General features: G+C 39.5%; 1 protein-coding gene across 4 annotated transcripts in view; it reads right to left on the reverse strand.

Annotated features, from left to right (window-relative positions):
• Window positions 1-26,097, reverse strand: part of LOC134342792 (uridine-cytidine kinase-like 1) — a 134,870-nt gene that overhangs the window by 22,298 nt on the left and 86,475 nt on the right. For 2 of the 4 annotated variants that reach the window (XM_063041372.1, XM_063041374.1), the window contains exon 8: window positions 13,429-13,445. In XM_063041372.1, the coding sequence (XP_062897442.1) occupies window positions 13,429-13,445 (17 nt within the window). Of the gene's footprint in view, window positions 1-12,569; window positions 12,590-13,428; window positions 13,446-26,097 lie in introns of all 4 variants that reach the window. The other 2 variants (XM_063041371.1, XM_063041373.1) reach the window with 1 other exon arrangement.

Below are 26,097 nucleotides of genomic sequence, written 5' to 3' on the forward strand. Positions count from 1 at the left end.
AGACGCGGACACATATGAGAATGAGCCAAAGTGACCTATTTCTCTCATTCTGCTGTGGCTAAGTCTCAAGCCTCTTTTCTCCTAATAGTAAAAAAAATCTTATATAAGGAGATCTTTGTAATTTTCATACTTTCTGGCAGAGCACTTGATGCTGAAGGCATTGTTGTCTGGTACAGCTGCAGATACCTCACTTCTTAAGGTAAATGTTGATAAATTTATGACAGTATTTTACGGAATGCTAAAGCTAAAAGCCTAAGTTCTAGGATACCTTTACCGTAGAAACACTATGTGGTCTGCTCCAATGGAAGCCTGGTCTCCATTTAAATTTTCAGTTTTCTCCTTCCTTCTCATCCCTCCTTCATCATTCCCCCCCCCCCACCCACACCACCCAAACCACCATTCATCCATTCACTGATTCTGCACCTGGAAATTAACCTGTGGGTACACAGACATCCCACCTCTCCCGGAAATTCCAGGAGTCTCCCGCTTATTAATAGTGGCTCCCTGATGCCCACAAATTATATACAATGTCACTGAAATCAATTTTTTTGAGAGCAAGCGAGAGAGCGCGAGAGAGAAAGCAAAACAGAAAGCCCAAGAGCGACCACCAGAGAGAGCGAGAGCAAGCAAGCGACGGAGAGGGAGAGGGAGAGCGCGCGCGCGTGCGCGCGAGGGAGAGGGCAAGAGAGAGAGCGCGTGAGGGCGAGCATGAGAGAGCACGAGAGAGCGCGTGAGCAAGAAAGCGAGAGCGAGCGAGAGAGAGAGGGGGATAGAGCGCGAGCGAGAGAGAAAGTGCGAGAGCGACCACAAGAGATCGAGCGAGAGAGAAAGAAAGCAAGAGAGAAAGCGAGAGCGCACCATGGGAGAGTGTTCCAAAAAAAGAAAATATAAATCGTACATTACCCCAGACTACACTAAAGTGTACCCCTGCCTAATAGGGGTCAAAAATAATGACAGTGTTGCTCGCTGTGCTGTTTGCAACAGTGACTTTTCTATTGCCCATGGTGGGTTAAGACTGTAGAAGACATGTTGAGGTGAGTTTAACAGGTATCATTCGTTCATTAGCATAGCTAACGTTATTTAAACTAGCTGGCTAGCTGCTAAGGAGCTACTCTATTGCAGACATCCCACCTCTCCTGGAAGTCTCCCACAAATTGATGGTGCTACCTCCCTGGGATGTCTGGGTACAGAGAACTAAATTTAAAACCTAGGAACATTTCTGCTGTTTACACAGATTCCAATGTTCATTTCTACTCAACAAAGAGCATGCTGTGCTGTGTACCCAGTTGCAATTTTAGCAATACCACTTGCAGGACAATTTCTCCTCCTGTTCAGTACTTCAGCATACGTTTTGAATATAGTCTGTGCTTTAATGTCCATGATGTCTGGGAGAAGGGATGCTCAGTCCTAAGCCGCTGAATGTAGAAACACAGATCACATCAGTACTAAGTGGCAAATAACTTCCTGAGACTAGGATCCAGATACTATCCAGGAAAAGTGATCTCTCAGCGTCTACTCTGCAGAGCTTCTTAATAATTTTAAGTTTCTTTGAGATAATTTTTCATTCTTCTCAGTCCTAAATGGTGGAGCAGTCTACTCCATGTCTTTTCAGTGGAAGCTTTTTCATTCAATAAACTCATGTGGTATAATCTCAAAATCAGGTACTGCTTGGGTAAAATGACTGAAAGTGTAAACTATATTTGACTTGTGTTCACAGCAGAAGTCCTATATAGTCCTTCATAGTCTTACATTTCAATCTCTTGCAATAAACCCTAATGTATGATTTCCCTTCCCAACAGCTTCCTTTGCCTGTGTGTGAATTTTCTGTAATTCATTTACAAGGAAACCTTTGAGTTTTCTGCTTAATCCTCAACCCCCCCCCCAGCAAAAAGAAACACTCCTGCCTTTGTGCTTGTATCCATTGTAACAATTCTTCAGTCAGACACAGCAAAACTTGGTAGAAAACCAGGCTCTTAAAAAAAACATGCTGAATGCCTGATTAGCATTTGTCATTTTATCATTAAAATCTGATCCTAAAATTGTGTAACCTATAAATAATAAGTTATACTAAAGCATCAAACTTTTATTCACCCAACTTCATTTTAAATTGATTGACATCTTTGCCAAGATGGAGTAGAAATTAGCTCAAGCATATTGCATCCTTACTAGGGCCCTCAAATATTCTCATGCTATTTATTCATCAGATCTAATACCTCACAGGAGATTAAAAACAAACACTTAACTTTCTTGCTGTCAATTTTAGAAATGTGGACACAACGAAAACCCCAGAGAGGTTTTATAAAATTCTTCAAACACTGTAAATGAAAAAAAAATGAACAGACTAAACTGCAGATTAAATTAATCCCTAACCATCTCTCAAATGAACTGCGGAATCGTTGATGGGAATGTCACCCTTAATTAAGTTAGATGGTGGCAGTTGCTGGGCAACTGTCTCAGAGTTCAGCACTGACATTTATATTTTCAGCAGGTGAAGCCTGGTATAACTAGGCAGCAGTCATCTGCTCAGTTAGCATGTGCATTGTTGTTGCGTAGTTAATGGATTTCCATTAAACTGCTACAGGAAAAATAGATTCACAAAAATAAAAGATCACTAATGTTTTGGTGCCTTTCTAAAATAAAAGAGGAAGAATACCTTGAACACCTTGAGTTGTATCTACCTAGCTATGGAATATATTCTATTTGTAATATTGAAGGTAGTTCTCCTTTAAACTCTGTGCTACTATTGTCATAATTTCAATGTCAACGTTTTAAAAATTTGTTTGAAACAAAACAATAACTGAACAGCTGGTGAAAGTGGCCAAGGTAACTAAAGATAATCTGGCCAAAAGATGAGAGTAAATGCCATCAATGGTCTCTTTCCCAGTGGAGACACAAGAGAGTGCAAAGCTGGAATCTGGAGCAACACATGAAGCACTGGGGAAACTCTGCGGGTCAGAGAGCATCAAGGGAGGCAAGTGAACGGTTGACGTTTTGCGTTGAGATCCCTCACCTGGACTGACAGCTTCAGAGAAGATGGCCTCAACCACAAAGTCAGCTCCTTATTGTCACATCTTCATCCTCACTAAGATGTTGAGACTGGGAGCTCGGAGCTGAATTTGTGTCATCTGCAGCGATGTCAAATTTTATAAAGGCTTGTTTTGCATTATGGGGTTGCGTTGATTGGCAGTTTTCATACTTTCTGGGCTTTTCAAACTCACAAAACAGGCTACAACTTAAATGTAGGAAATGCAGTCATCAATGTGTAAACAGCAAGCTCCCACAAACAATAATGTGAGTCTTACTATTTATTATTATTATTGTCCAGAGAAGTCACTGGAGAAATTTGTTCAAAATGGGATTTCTCATTCAACTGGACAAGGCCAAACAGCCTTTGTTTGATATTCAAACCTGAAAGCCACACTACAATGATTGTGTTCTCAAGCCTAGAGCTAATAACATCTTTCACTGAGCAAGATGCTTTTCAACTCAGCGAAAGCAAAGGAGGCTGGTATCTAAAAGTTATCCAATTAGGTGCCAGGGTAGGTTAAGTGACTTAAAATGCCAGAGCTACCTAGGAGAATTTTGATTATTATATTTTTTTCATAAATCAGTTCATTTCTTAATAAATTAGTAAATTTGCTGATGACACAAAGGTTAGGGGTGTTGTGGATAGTGTGGAGGGCTGTCAGAGGTTGCAGCTGGACAGTGATAAGATGCAAAACTGGGCTGAGAAGTGGCAGATGGAGTTTAACCCAGGTAAGTGTGAGGAGGTTCATTTTGGCAGGTCAAATATAATGGCAGAATATAATATTAATGGTAAGAATCTTGGCAATGTGGAGGATCAGAGAGATCTTGGAGTCCGAGTCCACAGGACACTCAAAGCTGCTGCGCTGGTTGACTCTGTGTTTAAGAAGGCATACAGTGTATTGGCCTCCATCAACTGTGGGATTGAGTTTAAGAGCCGAAAGGTAGTGTTACAGCTATATAGGACCCTGGTCAGATCCCACTTGGAGTACTGTGATCAGTTCTGTTCACCTCACCACAGGAAGGATGTGGAAACTATAGAAAGGGTGCAGAGGAGATTTACAAGGATGTTGCCTGGATTGGGGAGCATGCCTTATGAGAATAGGTTGAGTGAACTTGGCCTTTTCTCCTTGGAGCAGCGGAGGATGGGAGGTGACCTGATAGAGGTGAATAAGATGATGAGAGGCATTGATCATGTGGATAGTCAGAGGCTTTTTCCCAGGGCTGAAATGGCTAACATGAGAGGGCACAGTTTTAAGGTGCTGGGAAGTAGGTACAGAGGAAATGTCATGGGGTAAATTGTTGTTGTTGTTATGTTTTTTTCTCCCCACACAGGGAGTGGTGAGTGCGTGGAATGGGCTGCCGGTGACAGTGGTGGAGGCAGATATGATAGGGTCTTTTAAGAGACTCCTGGATAGGTATATGGAGCTTAGAAAAATAGAGGGCTATGGGTAACCCTAGATAATTACTAAAGTAAGTACGTGTTCAGCACAGTATTATGGGCCAAAGGGCCTGTATTATGCTGTAGGTTTTCTATGTTTCTATGTCCCTAATTACATAGTACCCAATAGCATCATCTGTATCACGACATTATGTGTTTTGTACAACTTTAATTAAACTTGTGCCTAGTTGTGAATCACGTAAACTGAATCCTCATGCTGTTATGAAGTGTTTCAGTTTGTTCAATGCAAGCATAAATTAAGGCTTTACTTTTATGTTGGTATGTTCTACCCTTATGGTTACATCTAGGCCGCCCACACAGAACTAATGCAGCTTACAATGCAGATGCTTTATTTTTTACAAGTGATAAAGTTGGGGGAAGGGCAGAAAGCAGAAAGTTATTTTTGAAAAAACAAGTTGCTTAATAGTGATTGTGTTACGCATTTTAACTCGTTTTAGTAATTGGACTTTGTTTTTCCTGTAATCCTCTAATTGGCAGAGAATTTGCAGGAGAAAACTCAATGAAAACATGACTTAAAAGCATGTTGGAATCACCCAGCATGTTGGGGCTGTATTGATGGAATGACGAAACAGAGGCAAATTTTCAAGTCAGAGAAGATTAATCATAACTGAGAAGAGAGAAAGCAAGTTGGCTTTAAGTTGTAGAGAGACTGGGAGGAGGGGCATGGAATGATTGGGAAGGAATCTCTCTGAAAGTGCAACGCCAGTGTTCAACTTTGATGAATTAACCTGGTTGATGGATTAATAAGGATAGTTGGAAGTAACAAACAAAAGAATGCCAGAAGTGAAAAATGCAAAACTGTAGGGACTGCTAAGCAGGGGAGGCCATGTTAATGAAGAGAAGAACATTGAGACAACTTTATAGATAAAGCAGCATTGCCCAGCTCTGACACAGAGATAACTTAACACAAGCTATAAAGTTAAGGTGACTGGAGGAAAGTATGGTGGTGGGGGGTTGTGGTTAAGAAGTAGGTTTTATTCCCCCCCCCCCCCACCAAAGAGAGTGGTAGATGTGTGGAGCGCATTGCCAGGGGTGTTTGTAGGGGTAAGTATATTAAAGGTATTTAAGAAACTCTTAGATAGCCAAATGGATGAATGGAAAATAGAGGGCTTTGTGGGAAGGAGGTGTCAGAATGATTTTGCAAGGTCAGCACTGGGCTGCCGGCTCCTACGCTCCTACTGTGCTGACAGGTTTATATTCTAAGCTGCTGATTTCAATACAGTGAAGGTGAGTTGCAGTTCCTCGAGCTTGCTACAATGCTGGAGACACAGAGTGGGAGTAGGTGTTAAAAGTGGCGGTGCACAGGAGGCTCGCAGCTGACCTGCAGACTGAACACTGGAGCACTACAAAGTGATCACCCAATCTGTGTTTAGTTTCACCACTGCCGAGGACATGACACTGTGAGCACTGGATGGGAAAAAGTGGAAGTGAATCACAGTTCTACCTGGAAAGACCTTTTGGGTCCCTCGGTGGTGGAAGAAGGAAATGGATTAAAGCAACACTCACAACACGCTGGAGGAACTCAGCAGGTCGGGCAGCATCCGTGGAAATGATCAGTCACCATCCACCACAACAGACAGGATTTCCTGGTTGCTACCCACTTCAACTCTGCTTCACATTCCCATTCGGTTATGTTCATACATGCCATGATGAGGCTAAACTCAGGTTGGAGGAGCAACACCTCATATACTGTCTGGGATGCCTCCAGCCCCTTGGTATGAACATTGAATTCTCCAACTTCTGGTAATTCCCTCCCCCTCCCTTCCCCCATCCCAGTTTCACTCTGCCCCCTCCCTCAGCTGCCTATCACCTCCCTCATGGTTCCGCCTCCTTCTACTACCCATTGTGCTTTCCCCTATTCCTTCTTCACCTTTTCTGCCTATCCCCTCCATGCTTCCCTTCCCCCACCCCTTTATCTTTCCCCTTACTGGCTTTTCACCTGGAACTTACCAGCCTTCTCCTTCCCACTCTCCCCCCATCTTCTTTATAGGGCCTCTGCCCCTTCCCCCTACAGTCCTGACGAAGGGTTCCGGTCTGAAATGTTGACCAATCTTTTCCACGGATGCTGCCTGACTTGCTGAGTTCCTCCAGCGTGTTGTGAGTGTTGCTTTGACCCCAGCATCTGCAGATTATTTTGTGTTAAGGAAATGGATTAGTCCTGCAACTCCACGATTAGAGGAGAAATTGCCATATGAAGAAATTCACCAGGATGCTGCTGAATTAGAGAGTATTAACTACAAGGAGAGGTTGGAAAAACTTTGATAGTTTTCCCTGGAGTTTTGGAGACAGCGGAGACCTGATAATGTTTATAAAATTGTGAGAAGCACAGAGAGTGTAGGTAGTCAGATCCATTTCAGAGGCTAAAAATGTCATATATTAGAGGGCATAGATTTAAACTGGATAGGAGATTTTAAAGGAGATGCGTTTTACACAGAGCCCGTTGGGTGGCTCTAACAGGCTACCAGGGATGGTGGTAGAAGCAGACAGGATAGTAGAATTTGAGAGGCAGTCAAACGGGTAATGAACATTGCAGAGAATGGGAACATACACTCAGCGGCCACTTTATTAGATGCATCTGCTCATTAATGCAAATATCTAATCAGCCACCCATGTGGCAGCAATTCAATGCACAAAAGCATGCAGACATGTTCAAGAGGTTCAATTGTTCAGACCAAACATCAGAATGGGAAGAAAAATGATCGAAATAACTTTCACCCAACTTAAGTTTGAGGATCAGCACCTCGCCTTCTATCTGGGCACATGGCATCTTTTGGACTCAATATTAATCACAACAGCTTCGAATATATCTCTCCTATCAGAACTGGCAAGTTCTGCCATTAGTCACAATTCTCAGGTTTGTCCCTCTCTACTGGCATAGTTTGACGTGCTTAACCAGTCTCTGAAGTTCTGCCTTTCACAGCTTTTACATTACGTACTTTGGGTTTGTATTTGTATTATCTCCCTCACTGCCCTTATCACTTTCAAGGGCTCTACAAATCATGTTGTCAGTATTATTTATTTACTTATATGATTTACTTGTATATGCAGTTTGTCTTCTTTTGCATATTGGTTTCTTGTCGGTCATTGTGTGGAGTTTTTCATTGAGTCTATTGTATTTCTGTGCTCTACTGTGAATGCCTGCAAGAAAATGAATCTTAGGCTAGTATATGGTAACATATACATAATTTGATATAAGTTTACTTTGAAATTGTGAATCAACCAACGTACTTCAATGGTTTATCCGATGACAACCCTGACATCACATATTGGAGCTTCTCCTTTGTTTTCTTATTCATCCCTCCCTCACTCTTTCTGCAACTAAAATGAATTAATTACCCCTCCAACAGACTTCAACCCGAAACATCAACCCTATTCCTTTTTGCCCCCATAGCTGCTGCCTACTTTGCTGAGTGTTTCTAGCATTTTCTGTTTTTTAACCTTCTAGCATCAGCATTTAAACAAAATTCCAATGTAAATATGAAGTGACAATCTCAATCAGTAATATTTTAGACTTAACTGTATTAACACCGATCTTGGGAGAGAGATTACCACATCAGAACAGCTCATACGAGTTGTGGAATCCACTCATTTTCAAATCTGATGATTTTAAAACATTAAATTGGAGGGGAAGCCTCTCACTATGACTGACATAACCTACAAGTATTGCATTTCTATTAAAATATCCACATAAAGAACATGCCCAGAGAGCTAAATCAGGAAGATGTAAAAATCAAATAATTGCTTTAACATTTAGAGGGCAGATGATACTCACAGGGTGAAATACATTACTTTAAATGGGAAAAAATTACAGGAGGTAATTAGATTTTCCTCCATTTCTTCAGCTGCTTTGTGTAACTCTAGTTAACTATAAGCACAAGAAATTCTGCAGATGCTGGAAATCCAAAGCGATACACACAGAATAGGGTCATAAAGAGAGCTTTTGGGACACTAGCCTTCACAAAACAATGTATTGAGGACAGGAGATGGGATGATATGTTGAAGTTGTCCAAGATGTTGTTGAGTCCTAATTTGGAGTATTGTGTCTGGTTTCAGTCACCTACCTACAGGAAGGATGTAAACAAGGGTGAAGGAGTGAAGAGAAAATTTACAAGGATGTTTCCGGGTCTTGAGGACTTGAGTTATAAGGAAAGACTGAATAGATTAGTTCTGTATTCCTTAGAATGTAAAAGATTAAAGCACAGAACTGTTGAAATAATATCAAAAATGTCTTTCCAATATTTTTCCAAAAGAGGACGGGACCAAAACATATGAGTTAAAGAAGCCACTTCAGAGTGACATCTATCACAAGTAGGGTTTATATGGGAATAAAAACAAGCTAGTTTATCTTTGGACATATGAGCTCTGTGTACTACTTTAAATTGTATAAAAGTATGTTTAGCACATATAGAAGAAGTACTAACTAATTGAAAAATTTTATCCCATTTCTCTATAGGTAGGGAAAGTTGAAGTTCCCTTTCCCATTAATTTTTAATTTTATCAGATATATCTGGCTGTAATTGCCCCATCCTATTACGGCAATCTTTGGATTGCCAATGGTAGAACATAGATCTTTGTCTTCTTCAGCCTCTCGAATGATAGCTTTTGTTATTTTAATGGCGAGAAGATCTATTTTGTTGAACTGGAAGGAAACTAATCCTCCAACTACATTCCAATGGTTTTCTCAAACCATATTAAGTTTAAATTTAGAAAAAATTAAAAGTGATATTTTTGACCCTTCGGTTAAATTTGAAGATACTTGGAAACCTTTTATGCAACATTTTCATATGATGTAATCTGACCTTTTCGAATCTTTTTTCTAAAATTATATGATGAGAGGAGCGGAGTTAACGACATTATTGATCGTGTCTGATACAAGTTGTTGGTCTAGCCCTATTTTGCCATTTATTTGTTTTTTTTTTCTCTTTTTGCTTTGGGTTTTTTTTTGTTTATATGTTTTTTTCTTTTTACTTCTTTGTTAATGTTTAATCTCATTATGAGTTTGGAAGTCTTTTATTTCTATGTTACCTAAAATTCATTTTATATATGCTGATGAAAATTTTTCCAATCTCTTTGTACCAACTTTGTTATTGAGTTTATAATTTTGAAAAACTAATAAAAATATTTAAAAAGAAATAAAGATTGAGAGGAGATTTGACAGAGGTATACAAAATTATGAGGGGTATTAACAGGGTAAATGCAAGCAAGCTTTTCCCACTGATGTTGGGTGGGACGACAACCAGAGTTCATGGCTTAATGGTGAAAGGTGAGAAGTTTAAGAGGAACATGAGGGGAAACTTCTTCAATCAGAGGGTCATGAGAGTGTGGAACGAGCTGCCAGTGCAAGGAGTCCACGCGAGCTCTATTTCAAAGTTTAAGAGAAATTTAGATGTCTACATTTGTTCAAAAAAGGTAGTAGGGATAGTCCGGGTAATCATAGACCAGTGAGCCTTACGTCTTTGGTGGGAAAGCTGTTGGAAAAGATTCTTAGAGATAGGATCTATGGGTATTTAGAGAATCATGGTCTGATCAGGGACAGTCAGCATGGCTTTGTGAAGGGCAGATTGTGTCTAACAAGCCTGATAGAGTTCTTTCAGGAGGTGACCAGGCATATAGATGAGGGTAGTGCAGTGGATGTGATCTACATAGATTTTAGTAAGGCATTTGACAAGGTTCCACATGGTAGGCTTATTCAGAAAGTCAGAAGGCATGGGATCCAGGGAGGTTTGGCCAGGTGGATTCAGAATTGGCTTGCCCGCAGAAAGCAGAATGTTGTGGTGCAGGGAGTATATTCGTATTGGGGATTGTGACTAGTGGTGTCCCACAAGGATCGGTTCTGGGACCTCTACTTCTCGTGATTTTTATTAACGACCTGGATGTGGGGGTAAAAGGGAGGGTTGGCAAGTTTGCAGATGACACAAAGGTTGGTGGTGTTGTGGATAGTGTAGAGGATTGTCGAAGATTGCAGAGAGACATTGATAAGATGCAGAAGTGGGCTGAGAAGTGGCAGATGGAGTTCAACCCAGAGAAGTGTGAGGTGGTACACTTTGGAAGGGCAAACTCCAAGGCAGAGTACAAAGTAAATGGCAGGATACTTGGTAGTGTTGAGGAGCAGAGGGATCTGGGGGTACATGTCCACAGATCCCTGAAAGTTGCCTCACAGGTAGATAGGGTAGTTAAGAAAGCTTATGGAGTGTTAACTTGCATAAGTCGAGGGATAAAGTTTAAGAGTCATGAGGTAATGATGCAGCTCTATAAAACTCTGGTTAGGCCACATTTGGAGTACTGTGTCCAGTTCTGGTCGCCTCACTATAGGAAGGATGTGGAAGCATTGGAGAGGGTACAGAGGAGATTTACCAGGATGCTGCCTGGTTTAGAGAGTATGCATTATGATCAGAGATTAAGGGAGCTATGGCTTTACTCTTTGGAGAGAAGGAGGATGAGAGGGGACATGGTAGAGGTGTACAAGATAATAAGAGGAATAGATAGAGTGGATAGCCAGCGCCTCTTCCCCAGGGCACCACTGCTCAATACAAGAGGACATGGCTTTAAGGTAAGGGGTGGGAAGTCAAAGGGGATATTAGAAGGACGTTTTTTACTCAGAGAGTGGTTGGTGCATGGAATACACTGCCTGAGTCAGTGATGGGGGCAGATACACTAGTGAAATTTAAGAGACTACTAGACAGGTATCTGGAAGAATTTAAGATGGGGGGGGGTTATATGGGAGGCAGGGTTTAAGGGTCGGCACAACACTGTGGGCTGAAGGGCCTGTACTGTGCTATGTTCTATGTACATGGCTAGCAGTGATATGGGGGGCTGTGGTCCTAGTGTAGGTCTGTGGGAGTAGGCAGTTTAAGTGGCTTTGGCATGGTCTAGTTGGGCTGAAGGGTTCGTTTCTGTGCCGTACTTCTCTATGACTCTATGAATGTTGGAGGATCTCAGGTCTGGCAGTATCAATGGAAGTGAATAAACAGACACATTTTATGCCGAGACCCTTCTTCTGTGCCCAATTAACACTGAAGCATTGACAGTGCAAATTCAAAGACCTGTCAACACTAAACTCTGAGAAATCTGGTTAATAATCAGATTATAAATATTGGACAGAAATGGTGGAAGTTAGAGAGAATAGACAATGGAAGATTCTTTTTTTCTGCTCAGAAAAATAATCAGAATCAGGTTTATTATCACTGGCATATTTCCTGCAATTTGTTAACTTAGCAGCAGCAATTCAATGCAATATATATTAAAAAAACAAAATAAAAGAATAATAATAAGTAAATATGTAAATCAATTGCAGTATAATTGATGGCTCTGGTAAAAAGTATTTAAATTATCAGTGAAAGAGGGGAGAGGATGATTAGAAAGGATACTTTTAATGTTGTTATTAACAATCAAAATACTTGTTGCTTGTGATAGTGAGACAATCCATTACATTATTTAAAAATAAACTATTGCCAATGCATTCTCAAAGATATGCAGGATTGAACCTGGCTACCTGACCTGAGCCAAACTGTGTGATGGGTTTTCACCAGATGAGTAGTGAGCACCCAAAAATGAATTCACCTGGATTTGTGCGCTAAGGACCAAGCATTATAAATTGCAATACAAAACCTGTATTCAATTCACTTCAGATACTTTCTGAAAGTGTAAGGAGCAGAGTTATACTAAAACACAGATTTATTTGTGCATTTGGTTATGATAGGGATTTGCTAAATGTAGGTATCAACTAAAGTCAATCTCAAGCCAAGATCAATTATTAGTTCAGATGTTGTGATCAGTTTGTTGAAATCAATGAACACACCAAGCAATAGAGAATTATTTAACTTAAAGACCCACTCTCTACAAATCAGCCGTTAACTTTACTGATGTAACGAAAAGGGAAATTCTCTCAAGATGCAAGGAATTAATTTAATTAAGCCACTTCAAAACAATTCAAACTATTGGCTGACACTAACAGCAAATTAAAGAAAACTATTGTAAGCAGTAATATGCGATTATTCATTTTATGCTTTCTAAAAGAGCCATTCATAGGCTTGAAGTGCAAAAACAGCTAAGAAGAACAATGAAGTATGCAAATTCTGCTCACATATCCCAGCGCAGTTTCCTCTGTTCAGGTGGGAAATATATTCGAAGCAGGACAATGAAGGAAAAACAGATGGAGGAGAAAGAAGAGATTTCAACTCATTAATGCCTAACAACAAAAACAAATCACATCTGTCCCCAGTGTGTGACAGCAGGATATCAGTGTTCCATGTAGTGCATGATTACTCCTTTTGAAATTTTAAGGTTGCAAATTAATTTCATTAACATATTTAAATATTAAACTCTTAAATATGAGTTTTTAATTCATCCATCACATTTCCAATTTAAATGATTTTCCAAAGAACCGCACTACAAACACGGTAGATGTTACACGCTGTCACTATCAAATATGACATTAAATTCTGTACCCTCTAAACTTCCTGTATCTAAAACAGAAAGTTGACTTCCTGTTGTATTTCCATTGTGGGTGACCATTGATGGAAACTTGACTTGAATAAGATCGATTTTAAATTTTAAATTTTGGAAACTACCTTATCTGATCAGCCTTCCTTCATCTTAGATTTTTGATTTTACTAACTTGAATACACCAGGAAGTTTAGAGAGTTGTTCAATAGCCAGTTAACAACCTGTCAGTCAGCACAGAGACATTTTGAGTACTCACTTTGCTCCATAACATGAATATTCTTTTTTAAAGTTGGTTGAGTACTAGTTGAAAATTGTATTTAAAATGCCCTCAGATTAATAGGCATATCTTCATATAATTACTTAATTCAGAAACATGGGGGCAGGATGCCAAACGCAAGTTTGATGTGGGACTCTGTTTGTCAAAGCACGGGTCAGTATTCATAGTGCCTCTCACGTTTCATAGTATATGGTGCATTCCTACCGTCATTTGTTCATACCTTACACTGAGTTCACGCTGAGTTGAAAACAGTAACAATTCGTTCAAGCAGTTTTAATAGCACATACAAGAGGGAAAAGAAAGTTTTAAAACAAGAATTTATTCACATTTTGCAGCATTTAACAACATTCGGATTTGGGTACCTTTCCTGAAAGCTTTGCTCTGTGGAAACTACATTCATTACATAGACCATGGATGAGAGTTTTGGAGAAATTATTAATATTTAAATTTAAGAAAATCTACAGAATCACAATAAAATGCAGTGGAAGAATACAGTTAATGGGTTAAAAGGCAATCTTTGTATGGTAAACAAGCAAGCTTCAAAATATTGTAGAGTGCCTTAACCATTTGAGTGCTGAAAAGCTATCAAAGATTATTTTTCCAGTTATCTAAAGAGATTATGTTAAGAGTCATGGAACACTACAGCACCGAAACAGGCCCTTCTAGTCTGAACCAAACCATGCATCTACGTAGTCCCAGCGACCTGCACCCAGACCATAGACCTCCATGCCTGTCTCACCCATGTACCCATCCAAATTTCTTTTAAATATTGAAATCGACCCTGCATCCACCACTTGTACTAAATTTCAAATGTGGAAATTAAAGAAAAGCAAGAAACAAGGTATTTAGCCTTTCTAACTATTGGTAGTTGTAAATAGATTCCATTTCCCAGCCCATTCTCCTATTCTCTCTGCCCCACTCCTCAAACCCTAAGAACTCTCAGCCACTTCCTTCCTCTATCCTATTCTCCATACTTTGCTACTTATGGAAATGCTGGCATGTTCTGGAGATAACAGGTAACTTTGAACTCTGACACCCTTGCAAGTGGGTGAAAATTAACAGAAATTATCTGGCAGAACAAAAGCACTGATCCGAAAAGATGAGGTTAACTTTTGTTGCAATTTTACAAGTAAAACTGTTCAGACTTTGTGTAAGTAAATCACCTAAGCCATGAATGTCAACAATTTGATTATACTGGGCTGGTAAATTTTTTGTAGCACTGGAAAGACCGGGAGACTTGAATATTTGTCTTAAATTTTGGAACCCTTATTTGCTGCAAAAATGCAACTTTCAAACAGATCCCCATCTTCTAGAATATCCTGTCCTTGTAAAGTATCAGGAATAGGCCATGGCTATATCTACATCAACACCACTTCCAAAATACTTTATATCCAAGAAGTCTCCATCTTGAATGAATTCAACTATCAAGAGTTCCTTAGCCTTTCTTCCTTCTGCAAGTTAAATTGTTTCATATCTGTTCTACAGAAAAAAACTAGCTATAACTTTTAGCTCATGTTCCCCAACTAAAGACATCAGCTGTAGTTTCTGCCCATCAGCCCTAACAGTTCTCTTTAATCTCATAAAAAAATTAAATTATCCCTTAATTTTCTGATTTCATCAAATGCAATTATTTTTATTCTCAAAACTTTTTTTCCTGGATATTGTTCCAAACACTACGTGTAATTTGGACGTGTTCTAATCATATATATCTGTGCCAACCCAATCACTCCTTTCCTTCTGATGGTTCCACCAGCCCCCACTCTAAACACTGTCTCTTTAGGTACTTCATCACTGCATCAGTTCATGACTTTTTACTGACGTGTGTACAAGAATCTCCAAATCTCATTTGGTCTTCACTATTCCCAGCTTTGATACAGTATAGTTCCAAAATAGATTGCCTTTGTCTGTCTTCAAAGCCAGTTGCCACAGTTTGCTTATCAGCTTAAACCATTAATACTTCTGGTGTTTGTTCATTTTGCTTGAGATGCAGAGCTCATTTCTTAGTGAGGTCAATTATTTTGATTAATCTTTTCCTTTCACTATCATCTTCTTAAGAAGTAATTTCTATTTGCTTGCCCGAACTCTGTAACTACCATTCTCCTGTCCTCAACCTGTCACCTCTTCAAAAATAAATGTAATTCCGCTTATCAGGCCTGTTACAAATACTTATAGAATCTTTCGGATGAACTGAAAATATTCAGGGTCTTCAGTCACACTTGTTAATTATAAATTCTAGAAAATCATCAACAACAGATGTTAGGATAAATAATCCACAATTCCCTAGATCCCACCCCTCGCCTCTCTTGAATAAGCAGTGTGACATGCAGAGTTTTCTAACTAAAAGAAAAGGTTCTCCAACTGAGAGAACTTTGCAGATATCCGATGATATTATCATCTCCTTCCTTTAAAATCAATTGGCATTGAGGACTCCTTAGTCTTTATTGCCATATTTCATTCATTGCTATTACAGTAACTTTGGTGAATTCTCAAATGACAAAATATTATTATGGGAACACCTGGAATGACATTATCTTTTGCCATTGTAAATACTAATCCAAATTAACCATTCAACATGCCTGTCAATTCTTTATTTTTAGGTATAATATGATGATCTGTTTGCTTTTTCCATTCCAGCCTTTAACATTCAGACATATTCTAGGCATTCTTTGTGGATCTCAAGCCACAAAGCTTCAGTCTGATTTTCATTTGAGGATTTGTAACAAGCATGTATTTTACACTAGACATAAGGTCAAAGCACCATTACTGGACATTGCTTTTGAATTATGTGAACATTATAAATTGCCTCTGAAATATTTGTGTAAAACTGCTTACAAGAAAATGGCAGGTATAAGTGTCAATTTGAATGGAAAGTGTATCCACTGACAGAGGAGATGGGCTCAATGCCTTCAACCACCTATCACTGTCTATTTCAGCATTGTGCAATTCAAAGTTGACTTTTTTCTAGGCCAATAAAAAATAATGAACATGTCCAGGTTGCTTCACTTCACTTTGGAAACATAAGCAGGCCCTATTTGCATGATTGACACTTGCACACAACAACAAATCAAATAACATCATTGCACAGAGTTTATCTCAGGATATACTGAGGTGTGTCAGCCATTCCCTTGTAAGCATCATTCCCAATGTAGTGCTCCTGTCATGAGCAGGAATTTTGGTTGTGATTTATTAGGAATCATCATTGCTGGGTACCCAACTGTTCCAATCTAAAAAAAACCCAATCAGCCAATGGCCCAACTCTCTGCATTTTCTGCCCCATCCCTACACCCATCTAGAACAATTTCTGCACCAAGGGGAAACTCCACATGAAACCCAGCTCTGCCTCTGCCCCCAGCAAACAAGTACTGATCGGTGACAAGCTAATTGTCAACCTGCACAGGTTTTGACCGCACCATCAACGTCCCCATGACCTGCTACGCCACTAATCAGACCACTGGCTGCTGTCCTATTACTGCACAGCCCCTCTTGGCCCGAGCCTCACCGTGTTGGTGAAACATGAAGAGGAAAATGGGTGTTAGTGTTTCGGTGGTGTCTGGGACCAAAATTTTCCATCACTATTGAAGTTTCTTGTGGTAGGCCCACAATCTGAAATCATCATCAGCAACACAGGATGGAGACCAGTAACTCGACTTTTATAGCAATACTCAGTTTCTAGGCCACCCTCTTTTTGAGTCATCTTCACTAAACCGTTGAAAGCTTCCTGCCCAGCTTTGCCTACTTTCTCCCCAGTCGCTGCTCTGTTCTACAGTTTTCAATGCTCAAATGTAAACTAAGTGACCTCACCAACTCTTTATTTGTTTAAAATCCTATCTGCCAGTTTGGGTACTTGATTTTCTAGGACCCCCATGCCAGCAGGATTTAAATAGAGGAAATACCAAAAGTACATTTCTCCCTTTCCCACATTCGTAAACCTGTCTAATCATGGAAAAGCATCACTTTTAATCTGATTTATCACTATTCTACTTTACAGATGACTGATATTCTTTACTTCGAGGTTCTTTGCTTTAATTTTGGATGTTACTTTCCCTAATACACAATTCTATCTATGGTGCTGATATTATCAATGAAAACCAGATTTTCCCACAAGTTCTCCTCAATTTGTAAGGTAACAATGTCAACTACATGACAGAACAGCTAAGGATCTGGAGGTAACTGAAAACATATACTGTTTCTTTGATTATGAAAACTAATGTTCTACCAATAACAGAACCTTCCTTAGTGTAATGGTTTTAAATTCATAAACTCATTTTACAGCGATAATTAAATTGCAACAACTAGAGACTTTAGCTTAGAACCAAATCTTTCCAGCCTGCCTAACACATGCTGTTAACTATACAAGGTTCTGATTAGTTAAATTGGAACCAATTGGTATTATGAATATAGGCATAATAATCTATTGTCATGTCAAATTATGGCACCAAAATGGCAAATATGTAAATATGTGTCTGTACATTGGTTTCTACATTAAAACTAAACCACACACTGTATTTTACAATTCATATTTAATCAACTTAATTTATGGTGTCCCTAAATATACGTGGTGACATGAATATGATGTTGGTTTAACTGCTAACTCATTCCCATCTCTTCTGCTCTTTAATATATAATGATGATCTTATTTTTCCTCCCATGTTGCTTACTGAATTCGAGCACTTAGCACCTCCTTTAAATCATTTTTATATTCATGAGTTCTTGATCTATTTATATCAGCTGCTCTTTTCTTTAAACTGAAATTTGATCAAGAAAATTCTCTGGAAGCATTATTAATAGAGTTATTTCCCTACCACTCAAGAGACTACTCTCATCTTTAGTCTCAATACCTTATTGAAATTGTTCACCAGTAAATTGTAGATTTCTGAGAAATATAACTTGCAAAGATTTCCACACCTGTTTGACAAGTTTTTTGGTATATTCTGCTTCGACTCAACAATACTTTCAGTCTTAATACTAACTTCTCCAGTTACCAATCACAATTGGCTATGGATAAAATCTTGTGATCACCAATAATTTACTACATTTAATTGGGCTAAATGCTTAACAATTCTCTGTCACTCATTCTATGACTGATAATACACGAAATCAAAGTTATTTATTTTGTTGATATAACTTCTGAGCTGGTATTCCTCTTAAAGCGATGTATCTACTCTTTAATGAAGATGATCTTTTGATCTTGTTAATTTTTAAAAGCATTCACATATTTAGTAAGACCATAAATGAAGTTGATTAATGTTCAAAGTATATTTATGATCAAAGTATGTATACTTTATACAACCGTGAGCTTCATCTCCTTACAGGCAGCCACAAAACAAAGAAAGCTAATAGAACCCATTAAAAAAAAAATGAAGAGTGACAAATACCCAACGTGCAGAGAAAAAAAAAAGCAAATCACGCAAACAACAAAAGTAAGCAAAAGGCATTCAGAACTGAAGTTCACGAAGTGAATTCACAGACATGAAGCCAGGCATCACTGCAACCAATTCAGGAGCCCGTTAGTTGTAGGCCACGGCCTCAGTTCAGCACAGAGCTGTGTAAACTTTATAGAGCAGCGAGCTGAACTGGCCCATCCTTCACCTCGAGTCCTGACAGCTTGACATTTTCAATCTGGCTTGACGCTTAAATTGATTAAATACAAGTGCAATATTCAGCTCTATTGCAACATAGTTGTTTAGTTTTAATGCAGTGGCATATTTAAAGGTCTTACACATCAACAGTAAGCAGATTATGATTCCAATTATCTCTATTATTTTACACATTACTGACATGTCCTCCTAAAACCTGCTTTTTCCCTAATGAAAACAAGATTAGTTATACAAATACTGTATTATATGGAGTCCTTGAGTTCCCATCAAGGCCTTTCTCATTCAATAGTTTCAATGAGGTCACCTCTCATACTTCTGAATTCCAGTGAATACAGGCCCAGAGCCATCAAACACTCTTCATATGACAAGCCATTCAAACCTGGAATCATTTTCGTGAACCTCTTTTAAACCCTCGCCAGTTTCAGCACATCTTTTCTAAGGGGCCCAAAAGAACTCTCACACCAATGCTTCATAAATTTTCAACATTACATTTTTGTTTTTATATTCTAGTCCTCCTGAAATGAATGCCAACTTTATATTTGCCTTCCTCACCACAAACTCAGCCTGCAAATTAACCTTTAGGGAATCTAGGCCCAAAACATCAACTGTACTTTTTTTTCCCATAGATGCTGTCTGACCTGCTGAGTTCCTCCAGCATTTTGTATGCATTAACCTATAGGGAATCCTGCACAAGCACTCCCAAGTCCCATTGCACCTCAGTTTTTTTTTTGTATTTTCTCTCCATTTAGAAAGTAATCAACTTTCATTTCTTCCACCGAAGTGCATGACGATATACTTCCTGACACTGTATTCCGTCTGCCTCTCTACTTCCTCAAAACTACCTGCCCCTCCAGCTATCTTTATATCATCTGGAAACTTTGCAACAAAGCCATCAATTCCATCAACCAAATCACTTGTATATAATGTAACAAGAATCAGTCCTAACACAGACCCTTGTGGACCATACCAGTTACCGGCAGCCAACCAGAAAAGGCTACCTTTATTCCCTCTCTTTGCCTCCTGCCAATCAATCACTGCTTTATCCATGCCAGATTCTTTCCTGTAATACCATGGGCTCGTAGCTTGTTAAGCAGCCTCACATGTGGCATCTTGTCAAAGGCCTTCTGAAAATCCAAATACACAACATCAACTGATTCTCCTTTGTCTATCCTGCTTGTTGTTTCTTCAAAGAATTGCAAAAGATTTGTCAGACAAGATGTTCCCTTGAGGAAACCACGTTGGCTTTGTCCTGTCCTGTCCTGTGTCACCAAGTACTCCATAACCACATCCTTAACAAATGACTCCACCATTTTCCCCTACCACTGAGGTCAGCTAACTGGCCTATAGATTTTTTTCTTCTGCGTCTCTCCCTTCTTGAAGAGTGGAGTGACATTTGCAATAACCAATCCAGAAAATAGTGATTCTTTAAAGATCATTACTAATGCCTCCACAATCTCTTCAGCCACCTCTTTCAGAAGCCTGGGGTGTACATCTTGTGATCTAGGCAACTTACCTACTTTCAGAGTTCTCAGTTTCCCAGGAACCTTCTCTCTAGTAATGGTAACTTCACAAACCTCATGACCCCTGACACCTCGAACTTCCACCATACTGCGTCTTCCACAAAGAAGACTGGTGCAAAATACTTATTCAGTTCATCTTCCATTTCCTTGTCCCCTATTTCTACCTCTCCAACATAGTTTTTCAGCAGTCCGATATCCACTCTCGCCTCACTTTTACACTCTATGTTTCTGAAGAAACTTTTGTTATCCTCTTTAATATTATAGGCTAACCTACTTTCATATTCCATCTTTATCTTCTTAACAACTTTTTTTAGTTACCTTCTGTTGGTTTTTAAAAGCTTCCCAATCCTTTAAGTTCCCACCAATTTTCCCTCTATTATATGCACGTGGCCAAGTGGTTAAGGCATTGGACTAGCGACCTGAACGTCGTGAGTTCGAGCCCCAGCCGAGGCAACATGTGTTGTGTCCTTGAGCAAGGCACTTAATCACACATTGCTCTGCGATGACACTGGTGCCAAGCTATATGGGTCCTAATGCCCTTCCCTTGGACAACATTGGTGTTCTGGAGAGGGGAGACTTGCAGCATGGGCAACTGCTGGTCTTCTATACATCCTTGCCCAGGCCTGCGCCCTGGAGAGTGAAGACTTTCCAGGCGCAGATCCGTGGTCTCGCAAGACTAACGGATGCCTTTATATGCCCTCTCTTTGGCTTTTATTTTGGCTTTGAATTTTCTTGATAGCCCCAGTTGTTCCATCTTGCCTTTAGAGTACTTCTTCCCCTTTCAGATGTGTATATACTGTGCCTTCCAAATTGCTCCTAGAGTTGCTCCAGCCATTGCTCCTCTGCCGTCATCCCTGCCAGTGTTCTTTTCCAATCAGTTTTGGCCAACTCTTCTCTCATGCCTCTAATTCCCTTTACTCCACAGTAGTACTGATACACCTGACTTTTACTTCTGTTATAGAGGTTCCACTTGCAATGTTCCTTTTGGAACACTGTAGAGGAAACCTTGACCATTTTGTTCCAGGAACTATTGGCACATGCGAGGTAATATAATCTTACCATCCTGGCAGAGGAAAAGTCATCAACTTCAAGTTTTAACTAGGTTTCCTCTCTTCACGGCTGCTGACTAATCTGCTGTGTGTTTCCTGCATTCCCTCTTATTTCAGATTTCCCGCATTCATGAGATATTGCTTTTGATTTACCAGTGTCTGCCTGGCAGTCCTGGAAGGTCAATGAAATACTTAATCAAATCTTTCTATCCTCACAGTGCTCTTTACGCCTCAGCTCTGATCTCTCCCAGAGTCAAAACCATAAAGGACAGGAAGGTCAGAAGGCATCAACATCTGGTTACACACAAAAAAAAAGATAGTTGCATCTAGTGACACTATTGTTCCAGCCAGAGGAGAAATAATTATGCATGATACTTAGCAATCATTCCAGAGTAACCACTGCAACTGCAACAGTTGTTACGTCAGAATTCTTTTCTTATAATTTACAGACACACTAAATTGTCTATAAATAAACCCTAAGCAACATACACAAAAAGCTGGAGGAACTCAGCAGATCAGGCAGCATCTATGGAAATGAATAAACGGTTGACGTTTCCAGCCAAGACCCTTCTTCAGGACTGACAAGAAAGAGGGAAGATGCCAGAATCCCACCTTTATATTCTGGCGTCCTTCTCAGTCCTGAAGAAGGGTCTCGACCCAAACCGTCAACTGTTCATTCATTTCCCTTGATGCTGCTTGATCTGCTGAGTTCCTCCAGCATGTTGTGTGTGTTGCTTTGGATTTCCAACCTCTGCAGACTTTCTCGTGTTTATAAATAAATCCTGTTTGCTTTGGTTTTTGCTGAAAAATGCACCGTTGGTTTTATCCTACCACACCTCCAATCTATTGGTTGGCACATCAATAGATATTGACTACACAGTAGATAAGACTGGGACAAGAGCCAAACCCTCAGCCCCACTTGCACTTCCCACGTGTTCAGAGAGCACCACTACATATACTTGCAACACTACAACATTTCATTTCCTCATTACTACTCTGTTGATAGTAACACTAGATGCAAACAAATAATGCAATAAAATTAGCAAATATACACGGCAAATAAACAAAAGGAAGGAAATGCCTAATATCTGCGTCTGACACTAGATGGTGCTGCACTGTGAAAACTAAACACATTCAGCATCCAAACTTGCACGTGGTTCTTCAAACAACAGTGCAATCTTCTTTGCAGGATGGTTTTAAGTTAGTAAGCTAACTACTCAATAATTAAAGTCCATGGACAGCAGCAGTTCAAAGTTGCTACTCACCACCAGTTCAAGGACAAATATCAAATGGTAACAGAGATGGGGATTACCAGCAAAGCCCACATCCCAAATACACATTTCAACAAAATTCATGTTGTTCCTATGATAATAATCAATGATTTAAAGTTCAATTTGTATACTTCAGGAATCCAGCAAAAGGTTCAGGGAGGGCCTGAAATCATTTGGGGATATACAGTATGATATAAAGATTAGGCTAAGGTGTGGCAGTGGAGGGCTTTAGCAACATTTCAATTATTGGTGGTTGTCTCTCGGGGTCCGAGGAAGACTAAACATTGCGCAGTCATCCGTGGATACGCATGTGGCTTCGGAGGCCGAAGGCCAAAGCACACATGCGGTTGCAGGTTGGACATGGAATGGCGGTTGTTAGCACAGATGCATACACAGCTTTGTGGCGTCAGTCTCTAGCTGCTGCAAGGCACTGATTTCGGTCATCCTCAGTCAGATGCAGCTTTTCTGGTCAGGGCGCACCACGCAGCCCTGTTGGCTGCGGACTCCTCCAGTTGTCGAGGCTGGAGGTCTGCCCATTTGATGTACGATTTCAGATCGTCTTTGAATCTTTTTTTGGGGCGACCCTGCCATGCTCAAGCTCACCGTAGAGCAGCTGCCTGGGGATTCCTGTTTCACCCATGTGGATTACAGGGCCAGTTCAGCATAGCTGGGCCTGGAGGATCCTTGTCTCAATGCTTGTGTTGTTGGCTCTGTCAAGGACTTCCTGGTTGGTGATTCAATCCTGCTATCGAATCCTCATGATCAACCGCAGAGAGCGTGTGTGAAACTGCTCCAGCTGTTTGATATGCCTGCAGTACAGGGTCCAGGTTTCACACCTGTACAGGAGAGGGGTGAGGACCACAGCCTTGTACACCCAGAGCTTGGTTGAAAGCTGAGTGTCTTCGTGCTCCAGAACTTTGACACGGAGTTTCCCGAGTGCCTGGCTGGCTTTCTGGATCCTTGCTATGATCTCTTTGTCGAGGGATCCGTCACTGGAGATGGTACTTCCTAGATACTTGAAGCTCTCCACATTCTTCAGACAGTGCCGTCGATGGTGATGCATGGCTGAGGAGGGTGACTGTTTGGTGCAGATTGTAGGAGTACTTCTGTCTTACCGAGGCTGATTGTCAGGCCGAACAGCTTTGAGGCTGCAGAGAACTTGTCAACAGTCGTCTGTAGGTGGTTCTCCTGGTGGGCCATGAGGGCACAGTCATCAGCAAACAGGGCTTCAGTGATAAGCTGATTAAGTAAGTATTCTACAGCAACTGAAGAGGGTAATAAATTTATTCATCTCATGTCACTTTATTATTAACCCAGTTTAAAGTAAGCGATACTAGATCTTTCACTTCTCAGAACATCGCAGTGGTATCAGCAATAGTCATTCATCCTTAACTGATAAGCTGCAAATGCAGAGAATTGTAAACTCCATCACAGGCACTAGCCTCCATAGTATCCAGGTCATCTTCAAGGAGTGATGCCTCAAAAAGGAACAAATTTTTTAAAGTTCTGTGACAATTTCTATTCATTCAATACCGCTAGCTTTACAGTAACAGCAAGCAACCTTACTTTGTTCCAAGCAATAGGAACTTTTTTCTTTTAAGATTGTGACAAATACAAACATTGATTGATTTTCATGCACTATAATAGGTTTGTATTTTAATTATTTTTAAACCAGGAAATACTTACAATTTAAAATAAATCTGTTATAATAAACTCCTAGCAACTTATCACATTTTTATATATAGAACCACAGGAAATTTTAACGTGTCACAATTTCAAAATGATTGAGCCAGTCATACAGTCCTTCATCCTATACTATTCATGCCCATGTTTTGATCATCTATTGTATACTGATTCCATGTGCTCACATTACTGTTATATCCTTCTGTGCCTTGCTATCTGTCTAAATGGCTCCTACGTGTAGTAATTGTACCTGATTCCACTACCTCCTTTAATAGTGAGTTCCAGGTACCAAGCTCTGTAAAAAAAAATACAGTTACCCCTCAGATCTCTTTGAAAATTCCCTCTCACTCTATCTGTTTATATGCTGTAGATACATTCAATTCCACTATTAGTTCCAAATTAATATTTATAATTAATAAGAATTAATTATTAATTCTTCCAAAATATGAAAGATTGTTGTTTCCCTCTAGCTTAATTTTGCAGTGAAGCTTACACATCATTTTTTACCTATTGCAGCAGTTGTCCACTTCAGAATATGCCTAACTTCACAATAGTCCGGCTATTAGTAAATAGTTGCTAGCCAGTCTTAAAGCAGTCCAAACCCAAACCCCTTCTTTACCCTTAGTCATGCCTTCCTCTGTAAGCAGAATTCAGGATTTACCATTTCCAATTTACACAGAATCTTATGTACCTCACAAAGCCCCTTTTGTCTTCTCCTGTTTGAGAAGAATTGCCCAATTTGTTGAACATTTCCTTATGACTCGCTCACCTGATACCAAAAATGTAATCTGCATAATTAGGTCAAAATATTTGCATAATTAATTGAAAAATATCTGCAGAAATCTCTAAACTAATTAAAAATACTGACATGCTTACTAAATAACTACATTGGTGTAATGCGGGGAAATATCTAACCATCAGCTATGCAGTTTAAAAACAATTATTGACACAAAGTGCTATACATTCTGTAAATTTCAATAAATTTATAATTCAACAGAACTAAAACGTGACAGAAAAGCTTCTCTGATATAATTGACAATGGAAATTCAGCAGAAAAAAGGTCAGGTAAGGCACCTCTACAATGCAATGGAAATTTAGTTAATGATCTACAATTGCTGAAATGGGTTGAACATACAATGAGTTTGTACTAGCATCATTAGTGCAAGGTAAACCACCTCAATGATGCTGTTTTTATTTGACATCTACCTGTATTTTCATTCAAAAGGTGAGAATTAACAATGAAGACTTTGATGTCTATCGCAAAGTTCCTTTAAAAAATCAAAAAAGCATGAAATGAATGAAAGTTACCACGTAGCAAAGCTGTAACTTCAAGGTATATGCATAAAGGTCAGCATATACTGAATGAAAATTTAATACTACAAACCACATTTTATTCCACCAAACCCATCAACTGTTAGTCTCTGTAGCATGCAAGCACTAGAATGCTACACTATCAGAGTGACACACTTTCTAGTTTTGTCAATACTTGACAATAATACTGATATAGACAGGATGCCAATTTTAAGACCAATTAAAATTATCAATGTAATATTACCAGTAAACTATGGAATTTTGTGTAGTTTTATATTAATTTGAATTTGAAACAAAATCGATAAAATAGGAATTCTAATTCAATCTTTATTATGCTTCACTTAATCAGCTGGTTATTAAATCACTTTATTGTGTATTGACATTCATGTCTTAAAAAATATTTGGGCGAGTTAAGACAATAGTATGCAAATTAATCCAAGCATGAAACCAGAAATCCA

The sequence above is a fragment of the Mobula hypostoma genome, chromosome 2 (assembly GCF_963921235.1).
Source record: "Mobula hypostoma chromosome 2, sMobHyp1.1, whole genome shotgun sequence".
Lineage (NCBI taxonomy): Eukaryota > Metazoa > Chordata > Chondrichthyes > Myliobatiformes > Myliobatidae > Mobula > Mobula hypostoma.